Source organism: Microcaecilia unicolor, chromosome 2 (assembly GCF_901765095.1).
Source record: "Microcaecilia unicolor chromosome 2, aMicUni1.1, whole genome shotgun sequence".
NCBI lineage: Eukaryota > Metazoa > Chordata > Amphibia > Gymnophiona > Siphonopidae > Microcaecilia > Microcaecilia unicolor.
Genome location: NC_044032.1, coordinates 453131996 through 453149356, shown reverse-complemented (window position 1 = coordinate 453149356; position 17361 = coordinate 453131996). Strand labels below are relative to the sequence as shown.

Genomic DNA, 17361 nt, shown 5'->3' with positions numbered 1-17361 from the left:
ACCTTTGAAGGCACTGCCTAGCCAACTGAAACAGCTTTAGACTTGTTACAGATGGGCCATGCAAAGACAATGCCTTATTTTTAATAATAATAATAATTATTATTATTATTATTAAAAATAAGGGATTTTATAATAATAATTATTATTATTAACATTATTATTATTATTAACATTTGTATAGCGCTGATCATTTGCTATTGTTTTCAATAGCGTTTGTTATTGTTTTGGGTGTACTAAAACCGCAGCAAGCTCCGCCTACTAGCTTCAACTCTTACACTACTGGGGACAGGCTCTTCCGTCTCCTGTGTTGTATCCACCTCCTTGTCCTCACTTCACCCTCTCACGGCGCTCCGCTTAACTTAGCTTGCGCGAGCCAGCCAGAGGGGCGGGGTTTTCTCTGCAGAGTTCAACGTTCGAAGGTTAGAGGTTGATTCAATATGGCGACCTCCATGTGCGACGTGTTCTCTCTGTGTGCGGCGCCGGTCCGTGATACGGTAGAGGTTCGTGTCATCAATAGCCAAAAGGTAAAGTGTTCCGTTTTCTTTTTCCTTTCGCAGTACTGCGATTTCTATCCTTGCGCCTAAAAAACTGGGGTCTCAGAGGAGGGGAGAGGTTTCCGTTACTGTACTGGGTGTGGTGTTACTGTGTAATCTGATTACACGATTGGTCTTCTTTTTTAACTTTCCGCTGATGGTTCTGCTGGCTGTATATTAAATGAACCTTAGCTAACTTTTTCGAGATGGGCCATCTTTATCCGACCCTATTCTGTGCCATCTGTCGACTAATATAAGACAACCCTCGGAGGGGAATTTTCTCTGTAGGTTTGGGCGCTGTGCTTCTAGAAGCTTTTCTTTGGACCCTACGGTGGCAGGGGCTTACCTTTCTGTTGTCCTGTGGGATCTGCGACTTTATCGAAGTTTCATAAAATGATCAACAAAAGCATAATTTCGCTCCACACAGTCAAACAATAGCAATTTCTCCTCCCCCCAACCCCGGCCATTCTGGGTTGAGAAAGGTCTTGCACTGATTGACTGTTCTCAAACGACTCGCTTGAATTATTGCAGCTCTGCCAAGTTACCTAGTTCCAGGTTAGAGATTTTTGGTCCTGGATTTCTGACTACACCAAAAGGGTGTATTATGGAATGTGCTGCACTGATTTTAATAGGCAGCAATCAAGCACTACAAATCCCACACGGCTTTGGGTTGTAAGTTCAAAACCAGAACTGCCCAAAAAGTCTTCAGCCTGGAACTGGGTAACTTGGCATCTGTTTTATTGCAGTGCTCTCAGGTTCTTTTATGTGATTATTTTATTTATTTGTTGCATTTGTACCCCACATTTTCCCACCTATTTGCAGGCTCAATGTATCTTACATAGTACCGTGAGGTGTTAGCCACCTCCGGTGATGAAACAAATACAGAGTGATGTTGTTACAGTCACATTAGAGAATCAAGAGAAGAAGAGTAATACGTGGAGGGGCATAATCGAACGCGAACAACCATCTCCATGGGCGTCTATCTCCGAGAACAGGTACATGAAGGGGCAGGACAAACCATATTTTTGAAAAAAATGGGCGTCCATATTTTTTCCGATAATACGGTTTGTGCCAGCCAAATGCATCGGATTTGTGCGGATTTGAGCTGGGCGGTTTCGTTTTTCAGCGATAATGGAAACCAAAGGCGCCCAGCTCAAAAACGATCAAATCCAAGGCATTGGGTTGTGGGAGGGGCCAGGATTCGTAGTGCACTGGTCCCCCTGACATGCCAGGACACCAACCGGGCACCCTAGGGGGCACTTGTAACAATTAAAAAAACAAAGCAAACTACCCCTGAAGTCCATAGCTCCCCTACCTTGGGTGCTGAGCCCCCTCAAATCCCCCCTAAAACCCACTCCCCACAACTCTACACCATTACCATAGCACTTATGGCTGAAGGGGGCTGATGTGGGTACAGTGGGTTTTGGGGGCGGTTTGGAGCGCTCCCATTTACCACCACAAATGTAACAGGTAGGGAGGGGATGAGCCTGGGTCCACCTGCCTGAAGTGCACTGCACCCACTAACAACTGCTCCAGGGACCTGCATACTGCTATGATGGAGCTGGGTATGACATTTGAGGCTGGCATACAGGCTGGAAAAAAAAAGTTTTTATAGTTGTTTTTTTTTGGTGGGAGGGGGTTAGTGACCACTGGGGGTGGTCATCTGGTCATTTAGGGCACTTTTTTGGGACTTGTTCGTGGAAAAAAAGGGTAAAAAAAAAAAAAAAAGTGACCCAAATTCGTGCTAAAAATACCTTTTTTCGATTATCGGCCGAGGACACTCATCTCTCCTCGGCCGATAAACGCGCCCTAGTCCCGCCTTCACCACGCCTCTAACACGCCCCCGTCAACTTTGGCCGTTTCTGCGACAGATTGCAGTTGAAGATGCCCAAAATCGGCTTTCGATTATACCGATTTGGGCGCCCAAGGGAGAAAGATGTCCATCTCCCGATTTGGGTCGAAATATGGGCGTCTTTCTCTTTCGAAAATAAGCTGGATAGTTACTTAGTAGATGACGACAGAGAAAGACCTGCACGGTCCAGCCAGTCTGCTCAACAAGATAACTCATATGTGCTACTTTTTGTGTATATCTGACCGTGAGTAGTATCTGCCATTTTCACGGCACAGACCATAGAAGTCTGCCTAGCACTAGCCCCGCCTCCCACCACCGTGTGTAGCTTTTTTTTTTTTTTTTCAAACGTAAAGACTACTACAGCTGGGGGGGGGGGGAGAAACGTCATAACAGGATTGATGAGAAGCAGCCAATGCTGTTATCTAGCAAAAAAGAAAAGCAGAGATCCCTCGCACCTCCTGAGCTCAGTTGCCCGCAAAAGAAGGCAAAGACGAGAGAGTAGGGGGAAAGAATTCACTATCCCTTTCTGCTCCTCTCCAGCAGCACTATCCAGTAGGGTCCTTCCAACATATGGGAAACTTCCTCTTCAGCTTACTGTTGTGCTGTGATGACAGCTTCTGACATCCCGTAAACGTTTTGTCGTAAAAGGCAGGGGCTGCAGTCTGTGCTTCGTTCAGAAACGGCTGTGCATCACTCGGAAGGCACAGTTGAATGGTAATCAGCTCATTTTAATAACTTTGCATACCATTCCCGTTGTCTGCTGCCACGAACGGAAAACAGCCCTTTGTGCATCTCCTCCTGAATAAAGTGCTTGCTAAACGGGCTGGAACCAGTCAAGCAAGCATGTTACTGAACAGGTAAGTTTGATGCATCTCCCCCTTATTGTCTTGACTGCTTCTCTGCTGACATGAATTGACTTCACTATTGCTTTACCTCTCCAAAGATAAATACTTGAGAAAACCTAACAAATTGGAAATGGTTTGAGAATCAGAAGTGTTACCAGAAGCAGCTTCATATGAACTTCCTGAAACCATATTAAACTCAAGTGTGATATTTGATTTCATGCTTCTGTGCACATGTGATAGGAAGTGCATTACAGACTCTGAAAACTTTTGGCAGTTTGACTTATAAGTTTATGACAAAGCTTACAGCATCATTGCATGGTAGAACCAAAGGGCTGCTTATTGCCTGATGCACACAATGATTTCAGTGTTAACGCTTGTACACACACAAAAAGTGCCATGGTTTTGCGTAGTCTCCATTAGGTAAAAAAGGTGAGTGTTTGTTGCAATTTGTCTACAGCTGGAATTCGCTTCCCAGTCCTCGGGATACACTAAGCCAGTCTAGGTTTCAAGATGTTCATAATGAATATGCATGAAATATATTTATGTGCACTGCATCTACTGTATGTAAATCTATCTCATGCATATTCATTGTGGGTATCCTGAAAATCTGACTGGCTGGGTGTGTCCTTAGGATTCGGTTGAGAGCCCTTGGTCTACATAAGCTATAGATCTATCATTGAAATGTATCTACAAGAATAAATCAGTTCCTGGGAGGTCAGTTTGTGTAGGGGGACTGGGCCTTGGTGGAAAGAAGATTTACCTGAAGCTTGTGCTCTAAAATAGAGACTGATGAAAAAAACTCATTGTGCATCTGAATTATAATGTTAGTTCTTGTTTGAATATATAGCTGTGGCATGTTCAAATATAGATGTATGTTTTCAAGAATAGTCAAAGGTCTGAAGGGGTTATATGCAGCAGCGGTCAGTCTTGGGAATTTGTTCCAGTAGATATGCTTTTTAAAAATTTAGAGCTTAACACTACTGAATTGTCCAGCTACACATGCTGTTACAGGATGCGACACAATATTCAGCTATATTAATGTGTTTCCCATCCAGTCCTGGAGTACCCCTTGCCAGTCAGGTTTTAAAGATGTCCACAATGAATATGCGTGAACTTGATTTGCTTACACTACCTCCATTATATGCAAATCTCTTTCATGTATATTCATTGTGGATATCCTGAAAACCTGACTGGCAAGAGGTACTCTAGGACCGGACTTGAAAAACACTGAGCTGTGCAATATGAATTCCATGCTGGAAATAGATACTATTGTGTGCAAGGCCAGAATTAAATTCCGAGGCATTTGATACAGATGTTAAAGAAGTTTACACCTTGTGATGCTCAAAGTCCATCAGTATTGCTGTGTTAAAAATGTAAAACTTAGAAGGTATTGCATTAACTTCAATGGAGTCCTGTTTAGAAGGAATGGATCTACAGAATCAGCGGAGATTGGGTGGCAACGCTGGTAATTGGGAAGCAAAACCAGTGCTGGGCAGACTTCTACAGTGTACGCCATGATCATAACTAAATAGATATGGATGGGCTGGAGTGTAAATTTTAAGGGGCTTCGATGTTAGCTTCAGAACTTTTAGTACAAGAAGAGTGTTGGGCAGACTTCTACGGTCTGTGCCCTGAGAAAAGCAAGGACAAATGAAACTGGTATACATATAAAATATCGCATACCATGTAAAATGAGTTTATCCTGTTGGGCAGACTGGATGGACCGTTTAGGTCTTTATCTGCCATCATTTACTATGTTACTATATATGTTACTATGGAGTATCCACATGGATTTAAAGAGAACTTTTCTTCAATTCAAGTTATGCTGCATATTTTGCATCCACTTGATGGGCAAGATGATTTTAAAAAAAATTTAATTATGAAATTATAGGCGTATCTATTGTAAGTGAAGATTTCTTATACGTCAGGGCACAAAATAATAAAAGACAACAAAATACACAATCAATTTTGCCATATCCCAAGCCATATGAGATCTCAATACATGGAGAAGATAACTGGTATCAAAGGTGTTCTTTCCATTTTTCTTATGAATAATGTCTCCAAATGTGCATACCATAAGAATAATGACAGTGCTGCAACCAGAACTATAAAAGCACTGTTCCATGACTGTATGACTGCCCTGTTTGTGGTGCCAGTATCTATATAAATAATTCTCACCTCCAGCGTTCTGAACCTCACTGTGTGGCAGGGAAACACTGAAGCCCTGTAGTCTTCTAGGCTGTCAGCACCACTCACTCTCACTCATAGCCCCGCCCTCAGCCATGCCCCATCCACACATAATTCACAACCCCAACATTCTAAATGTAAATTTGTAGTTGCAAGATCCCATGAGTGTCTGCCCCGCCCTTGCGTCACAACGTAATGACGTGGCGGGCGGGGCTATGACACTCAGCCAATCGCCACGTCCACCACCCTCCGACGCTCCCCTCCCCCCCACGCACAGCGAGAAACAGCGACCTGCGCAGGGCCTCCACCCCCTCCCCCCGATGCACAGCGACCAACACTGAGTCCTTCCGATACACACAGACTGAAAATCTAGTGGAATATTTTACTTTTACCCTATTACTTTTTAAGTAATTGGACGACACACAGCCACTCCACCCCGCTGCCGCCGCACCAACCTAATGAGAACGAGGGACAGGAACTGGAGGGATTTACTCAGAAAAGGGTCCTCTCTCCCGGCCGTTCCTTAACTGCCGCCTGAAAGGAAAGAGGAAGCCATACGGTACAGCCCTTCGACATTTCAACCCGTCCGCTCGCATTTTATTACCACAGCCTTTTTGGTGACGACAAAGGTCGTGGTAGGTATAACAGCCGTGATTCCAAAGCTGAAGCATATCAAGGTCCTTCAGGCGTTCGCTGTGGGCAACCGAAACGGACAATGGAGGCAATAGAACAATCCGCCGGGACCCTGAAGCTGCCGCCCTCCAAAAAAAACCTACCCACCTGCACCCTCCCCACGCTGCCGTCCTGCGCCCTCCCCCCTCTGCCGCAGGTAAACCTTGCTAGCGCCTGTTTCATTCCTCACAGAAACGGGCCTTTTTTACTAGTTTGATCATATTGGAGTATAACCAGAACAGAGTGACAGGTGTGTGGCCCTGGCCACTTAATTGGGCAGACTGCATGGACCATGCAGGTTTTTATCTGCCGTCATATGCTATTTTACTATGTAAGTAATGAGCTTAATTTTTAAGTCAGGGTTCCTTAAAACCCTAGATCACAGAAAGAAGAACACAGGCAACAACACTTAGAAAAGTTAAGAGAAGCTGGTATTCAGGAAAGCAAAGATGCACAAGAAAAAAAATAGCCACAGTAAAATGAAGGGACAAGAAGATGTGTTGGCGATAGAAGGAAGTATAAAAGTGGCATTTTTAAGCTCAAGGGTGAAGGGGAGGAATATGTAAGCTAATGAGGATAAAGTGTAATCTCTGATTTAGAAGTGTTTCCATTAATTTACTCACTACAGAGGTCAGACTAACTGGCCTTTAATTCCCATCCTCCTCATTACTTCTGCTTTTGTGGAGAAGGACCGTATCCGGCCTTCTCTAGTCCTCCTAAGACCACTCTAGAGACTAAAGAACCACTGCAGAGCTGCCAAAACTACCTAAGTTCCTTCAGTACCCTCTGATGTATGCCACCTGGCCCCATTGCTTTGTCCACCTTTAGTTTAGTTAGCTTCTCACGAACATAGTCCTTTTAAAATTGTTCGGGGAGGGAAGGGGATGAAAATGTAAAAATTACTGGAGAGACAATCAGAAAGGATGAATGACACAAGATACTTGTGGGTGTGTGATATGCACTGTGTTTCTGTGCATAAAGTGTTAGGCCACTAATGTTAGATAAACAAGCAGATAAGTTCTAAATGTAAATGTTCTGTTGTGAGTTCTCCAATAAAAATCATTGAAACATAAAATCGTTCAGGGTCTCCCATACTTCCATTTGTCTCCTTTGGTTCTACTCTTGGTCCTTCATGCAGAGCTGACTGTCCTAATGCTAGAGTGAAAAGATTGGGCCAGTGTATGTTATGAACACCCTGATAACCTCATACAACCATGTGAAACAGCAACAATCTCTCTTGGCAACTGCAGAGGGTGAACACTGCTTCTGAACTGCTGTCTGAGCCTTCCTTCCCTCTCATACACTCACCTTCCATGACCACCTAGGATTTCTTCTCAGTGGAAGCAAGGGAGATTTGGTGGTGGGGGGGGGGGGGAATGGAAGGATTTTGGTCCAAAAAAGTTGATTCCATATTTAGTTGTCTGAAGGAAAAGTGTCATCTTACACCCAAATAATTGCAGAGAGCTTGCTTCTGAGAGAGCTACATCTGCTTTTTTGATCTTTTGTAGGGTAAAGGACTATTTGCTAGGAGAAGCATCCGAAAGGGAGAGACCATTTTCCAGGAGAAGCCAGTGGTGGCCTCCCAGTTCCTTTGGAATGCTCTATACAGATACAGAGGTGAGGAGGGAGGGGTGTTTTCTGCCCTCAAGTGCTGTGGATGCTGCTTTATGCAGACTGTGTGTGTTTGTGCTTAAGCATGATGGTGGGGCCAGCGGCAGCTCGGATGTATGTGGAGGGACCTGGACCTGATTCTTGGCTTAAACCTTCTGTTTGTCCAGGCAGGAAAAATGTCCCTAACTAGTAGTGAACAGGCAGGCTCCTACTTATGGGTTCCAGCCCCAGTTCTAACTAAACTGGAAGCTCAGGAGCAGAAAGAGACTGCTGCTGGGCCGTTTATTGTGGGGAGAAAAAATGTTGACCTGGACAAAAAAATGTTTTTGATTGGCCAATCCCAGGGTTTCTGGAGCCTTGGGAGGGCTAGTGCAGGTGCCTGATATGAGTGATATATATTCCTGCCCCTCTGGATCTGACTGTGGCACCTGGTGAATCCTGCTTTTATTCTGCTTACTGCATTTGGAGTATCTTGAGGTCCAGCCAACAGGTGGATTGTCAGATAGTTTTGGATTTCTTTTTCTTTTAGAGGAATAATATATTTCCAGTCTTCTAAAAGAATTCACTACAGGCGGGATTCAGAAATCTTTTATAATGGCAGTATCTCCTGGATACACCTGCAGAAAACCATGTGTCTCCAATTCCAGAATTTTTCTAGATTCTTTTTATACTTTTAGTTTTCAGGCATTTTTCTCTGTTCAGTTTTGCTAAGATCTGGGACTATCTTACTTCTTTCTCTGTCTGCCCAGTTCATCTGTGATATCCCTAAGGCTTGCTGGAATGACGTTCCTTTTTCCTTTACCCTCCCATCTTGCCCCACTGCTCAGCAATCTGTTTCTTTGTTTCTGAGCTGAGAGATGTCTGCATTTTCACACTGGTCTCGCAAACCCCATGTAGTTTCCCACTGAAATTAAGAGCTGGTGTTCACACTGTGAGCACAAACATGCTCTTGTAGGCTGCGTCCACATCAAAGCAGGTGGACGACGCATGCTGAGAGGCATCACTGTGCATGCTTTCTTCTCCTGACAAACCTGTCCATAATTAAGCTGCATTTTTACATGAATAAGCATGTTTAATTGCATGAAATCATCTAATTATTGGCCGGTAAATTGTTAAATCTAAATGGGTCCTGAACTAGCTGACACCAAAGAAGATTCTGCTGGGTGCAGATATTTGGCCATATTGTAGCAGAGTGGTGATGGCTGCATGTCCCAATGCTGTGCCTGAAATAATACAGTGATGTCAATGAGTGCTCTGCTATTGAGAAGTTACTGTAGAGGCAGGGCAGCCCTTTCAACTGGCTGGATGGTAAAATGGCTTCAGTGCTGAGCAGGAAGGTCCCTTTTAAGTTGCTGAGCAGCCTTTGAAAGAGCTGTCTTCTGGCACGGTATTCTATCTCTCTTTTTTTCCTGCTGTATTTGTGGATGCAGCTGTAGAGTTATTGCTTGTCCTTGACTCTGTGCTGTGTGAATCCCCAGCCTGTGACCACTGTTTGCGAGCTTTGGAGACGGCCCAAGAGAATGCCCGGAGGCTGTCTGGAAATCCTTCTCTGGTTCTGCCTTACCCTGAGCAATGCCACATCAAGCCAGACTTCCATCGAGAATGCCCATACTGCCAGGTAAGGTGCTGTTCTTTGAATTTTTTTTTTCTTTTCTTTATAGCTGAGCACATTTTGGAAGGGTTCAGGAGTTGAGGGATGTACCCTCATCTTGTGTACTGTTTCTGCAGTAGTGCTGTAACTTACCACAGCTGTCACAAGAACTCGTCAGTGGCCCTTTTACCACTTGTTCTATCAGCATCCAATTCTTTGCTTCATTGATATCTCTTCTAACATTAGAGGCCGACCATAACCAAATCCATGGCAGAAATTTGCAGCTTGGTTTCGGCCACAATTGAAGCTGAAACCAAAAATATTGCGCCTCTTCCCCCCCCCCCCCCCCCCCCCCCCCCCCCAAGTGGAAGACGGGTACCCCTGGGCTGCTGCCTCCACACACACACCCGCCCAGGTCCCCCAAGTATCAGTGGACTCTCCCTCGGCCTATCTTAACAAGCCCTGGTGGTATAATGGCCTCTTCAGAGGCAGGAAAAACCCCCCACTCTTTCAGCCTGGTGCTGCTACTGTTTTTAAAATGGCTGCCAAGATTGCCTGTGGCAGCCTCGCAAGACTGCCATAGGAGATCCCAGCAGCCACATTGAGATTGCTCGTGCTCCTACATGCCGGTGCCAATCTCAATATGTCTGCCAGGACCTCCCATAGCAGTCTAGGCAGCCATTTTAAACCAGCAATAGTACCGGGCAGAAATGACTGAGGTTATTTCCTGCCCCCAAAGAGGCTACTAGATCACCAGGGCTTGGAGAGAGCCTACTGATAGTTGGGGGTGGGCAGATCAGTAGGTGAACTCATCATCTTTATGGATGAGGTAGGGTGGGGGGGGGGGGGGGCTGAAAGTGATCGACAGGAGGGAGGGTACAGATTTTTTAAGTTTAGGAATCGAAACCAGCTCAAAACCCAAACCTGGATTTTGGTCTGGTTTCGATTCCTAAACTGAAATTTGGCCGACCTCTATCTCGCATGACTTCCATTTTTCTCTCCTGCTCCTCCATCCCCACTTCATCTCTGTAATGCCTCCTTTCCCATCATGCCACATCTGTTGTTCTCATTCACCCTCCTTCCCACCCCCCTTCACCACATACCAAGCATTTAAGGACAGGCCTTTCCCTCTCACACCCTGCCCTAAAGATCGTGCTCTCCTTAGCTATTCCTGTAACTGTTCCTCTCTCGTCTCCTCTGTTATCTCTTTTCTTCCCTTTGCTTGAACTCCTCAGCTTTTCCTCTCTTCCTGCCTTTTTTAGCAAAACCTAATCGAATGGTGAAAGCTTGTCCTGCTGTTGCTGACCTCTCTGTATTTTGTGCTAGTACCCTGATGGCGAACCTATGACACGTGTGTCAGCACTGACACGCGTAGCCATTTTCGATGACACGCAGTGCCGCCGCAGTGTGGTCCGCCTCGCTCCCAGAAACTAACCTTAAAGCCTCCTTTCACGTCGCAGCAAGCAGCAGCAGGGCAGGCCACTCCTTCCGTGTCCTGACCTTGCCTGACGTAACTTCCGCGAAGGCGGAGCACAGAAGGAAGGAGGAGAGGTCTGCCCTGCTGCTGCTTGCTGCAACGTGAAAGGAGGCTTTAAGGTTAGTTCCGGGCCCGGTAGCGGGTGGAGGGGGGGCCCAGCGACCTCGGGTGGGCAGCGATCTCGGGTAGGGGGGGCCCGGGGGTGGTCCTAGTAGCAGTGATTTTTCTTGAAGTGACACACCACCCGAGTTATGCTCGGTTTTTTGGTGAATTTTGACACACCAAGCTCAAAAGGTTGCCCATCACTGTGCAGTTTCAGAGCTCACGGGCTGGTACTTCCTGGCAGCCAGTCTTCCAGTTTGGTAAGATCAGGAGTTGAGACGTGCTGGCCTGTGAGTTTTGAACATACTTATGGCGCAGAGCAACCATTACTGGCAGGAAGGATTCCCTTAGCTAACGCTCCTCTTACTTTGCATATGTGGCTGCTAGTTTATGCTGTGCAGCCATGTATACATGCATCTTGGAACAATAGGGGAAAGTTAGGCTTAACTTGTCTTGGGGGTCCTTTTGTGTTGGGGTAACTAATAGAAACAAGATCGCTCATTCTACCTTCTTCTCGGAAGGTAGCATATGGATTAGACACAAAAATTGGATCTTCTATCCCCTGAAGGGGTTCTTACTGCTCTTAGGCAGAGGTGAGAGCTGTGGAGGGTTTTTGAGTTGGAGCTCTGCTGTCGCACACAGGTACAGTACTGTAGCGCTGAGTGTCGGAAGGCAGCCTATGAGCAGTACCACCAGATGCTATGCCTGGGACCGTCCAAGGAAGATCCCGAAAACCCCCTGAACAAGCTTCAGGACACTTGGAGGTAGGTACTCACTGTATGAAAGAGAAAGCAGTGGAAGTAGTGAAATTGCAAACTGCTGACTAGCCAGGGCAACTTGTTTGGTACTGACAAGTTTCTCATATATTATGATTGTAAACTTGATTAAGTAAACTGTATAGAGGTATGAATATAAAATTTTTAAACTAAGCTCATCAGTCTTCTCCTGAATAAAATCATCCAGCATGGCATTCACCGCACACACATCCAGCCCACCATCCCCTTTTATTTTTATTTATTTATTTATTTGTAGCATTTGTATCCCACATTTTCCCACCTATTTGCAGGCTCAATGTGGCTTACATTTTCCATAATGGTGATCACCAATTCCGGAAGAGAAATACATATTTAAGGTGAAGGAGACAGAATTATGAGCTTTTCACACACTAAACGCATCAACTCAAACTGATCTCTACTTATTGGTTCATGATGTGGTGATGTCTCATCCAAAAGCAGGAAAAGCCTAAAAAAATAAGGTACTCCTTTGTCTATCAACCTTAGGGAGCCCCATTCATTCATCACAGGCTGAAAAACCTCCAGTTATTCTTTACTATAAGATAATTCTTTCATGTAAGTTGCACTTAATTCAACTTTATCTAGACTTCTAGTAATAGGAAAGAAACTTATCTCTGCAGCTGCTCAGTCTCTGCTCGCTGCCGACGGCCAACATTCGCCAAGGTTTCGACTCCTGCATCAGGGTCCGTGGCGTCTGCCGACTGATATCTGCAAGAGAGCATATTTGTTTCAACACGCGGTTCCTTATTCAAACTCTCTCTCTCACCACACATTGCCTCATAACGCCTCACTTTTACTGCTTAATCCTTTCTCGTTCATCTGGCTAAGCACTCAATATGGCGCGTGGCTTTTATATCATTGACGTCACTCGCTTTCAACACAGCACCTCCCTATAGGCTATGAACACACCAATCAAGGGAAGGGCAACGCCTCTTCTCATCATTTTCTTTCTGTGCCAATCTTTTCAAAAAATTTGATTCCATTCAATCCTCGTATTGAACCCTTTAGGATGAATCGTCTGCAAATGGTATATCCATCTTTGTTCTTGCTGCAGTAGAACCAATAAGTAAGAGATCGGTTTGAGTTAATGCATTCTCAACTCTTGCATTGTCTTAAAGAGAACCTCCTTTTGGAGTTCCTAAGGTAACATAGTAATATAGTAAATGTTGGCAGATAAAGATCTACATGGTCCATCCAGTCTGCCCATCAAGGTATCCAGAGTTGTATCTGACACACTGCGCAGTATCCACTTCTTCATGATTAAACACTGGCATCATAAACAGGGCAGTTGGCAATTGGCAACAGGGCAGTTGCCAACCTCATATGTGCAGTTATATGATGCATTCTTGGAACATACCATGATACCGTTGCTTTCAATCCTAAGAATATCTTTCCCTCTCCCATACCTTTAAAACGCCCTGGTGGTCCAGCGGACCTCCTCTATGCCCCCCCAACTCAAGAAAACTCCATGGTGGTCTAGTGACTCCCTCCCATCCACATACCTTGTAACAGTTGTAGGGCAGGAGTAACACCTACTGCCTCGAGTCTGGGCCCACTCTTCTCAAAATGGCGGCAGCCAGCACCTGCCCAGTGCACCCTATAAGGGAAAATAAACTCCGTCACAAGGTATGTGGAGGGGTGACTACCATGGAGATTTTTTTTTTTTTTGGGGGGGGGGGGGATATTTTTGGGTCCAGGGGGGTTGGGAGGGGGTTCGCTTTACCACCAGGTTGGGAGGGGTCCGATCATCGCTGGACATGCCCGCAAGAGCTGTGCTCGGTCCCTTTTACCGACCAATGCTAACAGTGTGCGTATAATTTGCATGCTGTTAGTATTGAGCATTGGTTGGTAATTCTGACTCATTAGTGAGCCGGTGTTTCTCTTATAGCACCAGAGGTCTGTGCATTTCTGTAAAGTTTCCAGGCCCATCGTGCCAAACTTACAAGCATATTACAGGTTGTACAGTCCAGTAACTGCTGAAATCCTCTGAGAGGAACTTGTGGCGCATGGTTAGGTTTAGTCATAGGAGACCCCTTTTACCTGCTTTCTGATGTGATTAACGTCTGGACCATGTGCAGACTGTAGAAAGGAGCTGAAAGTTGTAGAAACCACAATGCTGGTGGAAGAGCCAAAAGCACAAAACTTTATGGTAAGATGTGCAGTACATAAGTACATTAGCACTGCCACGCTAGGAAAAGACCAAAGGTCCATCAAGCCCAGCACTCTGTCTCCGATAGTGGTCAATCCAGGCCCCAAGAACCTGACAAAAACCCAAAATTTAATAACGATCAATGAACTTTTCCTTCAGGAATCTGTCCAGACCCCCTTTAAACTCAGCAAGGCCAGCTGCTGTCACTACCTTCTCCGGCAACGAGTTCCAGAGTCCAACTACACGCTGAGTAAAGAAAACTTTCTCTGATTTGTTTTAAATCTACCACATTCTAATTTCATCTTGTGTCCCGTGGTTCTATTATTGTTAGAAAGCGTAAACAAATGCTTCACATCTGTCCGCTCTACCCCACTCATTATTTTGTAGACCTCTATCATATCACCCCTCAGCCGCCTTTTCTCCAAGCTAAAGAGTCCTAGCCTTCTTAACCTCTCCTCATAAGGTAGTCGTCCCATCCCTTTTATCATTTTTGTCGCCCTTCTCTGCACCTTCTCCAATTCCCTTATATCTTTTTTGAGATGAGGCGACCAGAACTGAACACAATACTCTAGGTGCGATAATATGATACTCTGTTGCTTGTTAGACATTATTCTTGGCTAATGGTTTTCCTGAAGCCTGGACTGCTCTGCAAGAAATGATCTTTATGCCTTTGTCACTAAAGTATCTGATTCTCTCTGTCTCTGTCTGTGTTTCCTCGTTTAGAAGCATCCATTACCCTCCGGAGACTGCTAGCATCATGCTGATGGCTCGTATGGTTGCCACCTTCAGACAGGTGAGTTGAACGATTTTTGTATGAGATTCAGCACAGGTCTCTTTCCACTGATATTGATAACAGCCCATGTGAACGAAAACAGCTAATATCTTCCAGGCTAGCAGCCTACAGTACATAAAGCCTACTTCTGGACAAGGGCTTAGTGGGAGCTTCTGTGAGCTTCTGCGTGTGCTGCCTGCAGCTGCGCATTACAGATCAGGTGCTCTTTCTGTTTTTCTCTCCCTTGGGTATTCCCTCTATGGTCCACCCTGTACTTCTTGGCACTGACGTCAGCAGGCATTTCTCTTCTCATACTCAACAAAAGGGTTGGCGTGTGGTGCATACACAGATAACTGTCTTGGGGTGTTTTGGGGAATGTGACACTTTGTATAGATTATAGAAGAACGTGACTCTGCCATGTTGTAGCAGTTGGCAAAGCAATTGTGTTGCCTTTTATTTTATTTTTGTTTATTTTTGTTACATTTGTACCCCGCGCTTTCCCACTCATGGCAGGCTCAATGCGGCTTACATATACAGGTACTTATTTGTACCTGGGGCAATGGAGGGTTGTGACTTGCCCAGAGTCAAAAGGAGCTGTGCCTGAAGTGGGAATCGAACTCAGTTCTTCAGTTCCCCAGGACCAGAGTCCACCACCCTAACCACTAGACCACTCCTCCACTCATAATTTTATCTATATACCCGAATTCATAACTTCCAAATAATAACAGAACTAACTCCACACCCAAGGGTATTATAAAAATAGATTTATTTACAGTAGCAGCAAGAACAAAATGAAAAACCTTTATTGTCTTCATTCTTGCCTTATCATAAAAACAGCAGAGAGTAAATGCACTTTACCCCAGACAGGTTTATCATTCAGTCAGTTACTCTAAACCCACAACACTTGGTGCAGACGTCCAGCAGATGGGCAAGAGTGTTCCTCAGATGGTCAGTCAAATACAAAACAGCAGCCCTTTGCCTCAGATATGAGCCTTTTTTTTAAATATAGAATTCACGAGCTGCAGCTGGGTTATTCATGTGCATTCTGGCCTTGTTGTAGATGCTGACTAACTTAGTTTAATCCAAATGTTTTGATTTGAGAAACCCCAATATTGTCTTGCTGGCACCATGTTGAAGGGGTCACCTTGACAATGAGCCTAGGTTTCATCAACAATGTTCATTTTTGTCAGCCACAGCGCCTCTCTGGCTGCAAGGGAAATTCCAAGAGTCCTTGGCTGGTCTGGCCATGACGTTGGTACTGATAGCAACATTTGACACGGCCGTGTTTCGGCCCGAAGGCCTGCCTCAGGGGTCTGATGAATCTGCATGGAAACAGACATAGATATGTAGTATCTGTAACCGAATATCATCAAATAATTTTTTTTAAATTAAAAAAACAATAAATAATTGAGTGAAGCAATCAATGTACAAAAGAGCATTAAAACAATAGTGTACTAATTATGCATAAAACGGGGCATAAAGTAAAAATCGAAAATAAAATTCAAAATGAAAAAGTGACAAAAAATGTTTACAGAAAGTATTGGTTCATAGAAGCAATTATTGTAAAAACATGAAATTACGATCTATAGAAAGAGCATAAATCATATTAAATATAATGTGTGGGTAAGGAAATAATGTGTTAAGAACATACAAAAAAAATCCAAAAGTACCTCTGATGTTTTAGTGGAAATGCTTAACAACAAGAGTATATTCAAAATCCTGGCTGTAAAATCCTTGTCTTATCTGGATAACTGATAATAACATTATCATTCCGGTACATTGGCACCCTTGGCAGAGTTCTCTTGTCTGTATGTAATGCCATTGAACAGGCTTTACATAGTAACAAAGTAGATGACGGCAGAAAAAGACCTGCATGGTCCATCCAGTCTGCCCAACAAGATAAACTCATATGTAGCAGTGAAAGATGAAATAAGTCAGAGTCTGTATTCTAAAGTCAGGTTGTTAATGCTGAATAGTGCCATGTATTATAATCCCATATATCAGTTATATAGGAACATACAGTGCTGTATATACAGTGCTTATTTTGTTCATACAAGCAGCTTTATAGACTACAACTGGCCATTCTGCTGCAGGTCTTATTGAGGCAAAGTGGAAATTTAAATTAAAATATTAGACTGGGATGGGAGCAGGACAAAGAAGAATAAACTAGTGAGGACTGTGGGGGGGAGGAGGTTAGTTGAGCGTACATTGAGGTCACTCTGGAAAGGGACAGTTTAGAAGGCAGGCAGCGAATCCTTCAGCCTTTAAGAGCCTTTGGCCCCTGCTTTGGGTTCCCATCTCTCAATGGGAACCTGCTCAAATTAGGGTTCAGGCACCAGGTGCCTTCATATTCTGCTACCCCTGGGTTCTCCTCATCTGTATTTGTGTTTTTCACTCTTCTCGCTCATACTCGTTGCAGCCACAGGCCACCGCTTCTTGAATATCACCATTAGGTTTTGATGTTGTGCACTTCCTGAAGCTCCTTTCCACACCCATGAGATTTGAACACTACATTGCAGTATCCCCATTGGCCAACTTGAGGAGAAGCTAGGTGCGAGAATTAAACCCAGCTCTCCTGCATGGTAGTATGTAGCACTGCTACCAGGTCATGGGATTAGCTGCTGATTCTCCTGTATGATTGGGCTAAACCCTTAAGTTAATCAGAGGCTGGAAGAGGGTCAAATCCATACCAATTCCACTGGGCAAACAGTGGCTGCCCAAGTGTTGGGACCATGCCCAGATATAAGGTGGCTTTGTTTGTATTCTGAGCTTTTCA

At 44.6% G+C, this 17361-nt stretch overlaps 1 protein-coding gene across 1 annotated transcript in view; it reads left to right on the top strand.

The window, feature by feature from the left end:
* The first annotated feature begins 430 nt into the window (after positions 1-430).
* The window catches only part of SMYD5 (SMYD family member 5), a 45796-nt gene continuing 28865 nt past the window's right edge, over positions 431-17361 (top strand). Inside the window, exons 1-5 of the mRNA XM_030190955.1 lie at positions 431-524; positions 7598-7706; positions 9179-9318; positions 11513-11634; positions 14537-14606. Of these exons, the coding sequence (XP_030046815.1) occupies positions 438-524; positions 7598-7706; positions 9179-9318; positions 11513-11634; positions 14537-14606 (528 nt within the window). The 5' untranslated portion in view covers positions 431-437. The remainder of the gene's footprint in view (positions 525-7597; positions 7707-9178; positions 9319-11512; positions 11635-14536; positions 14607-17361) is intronic.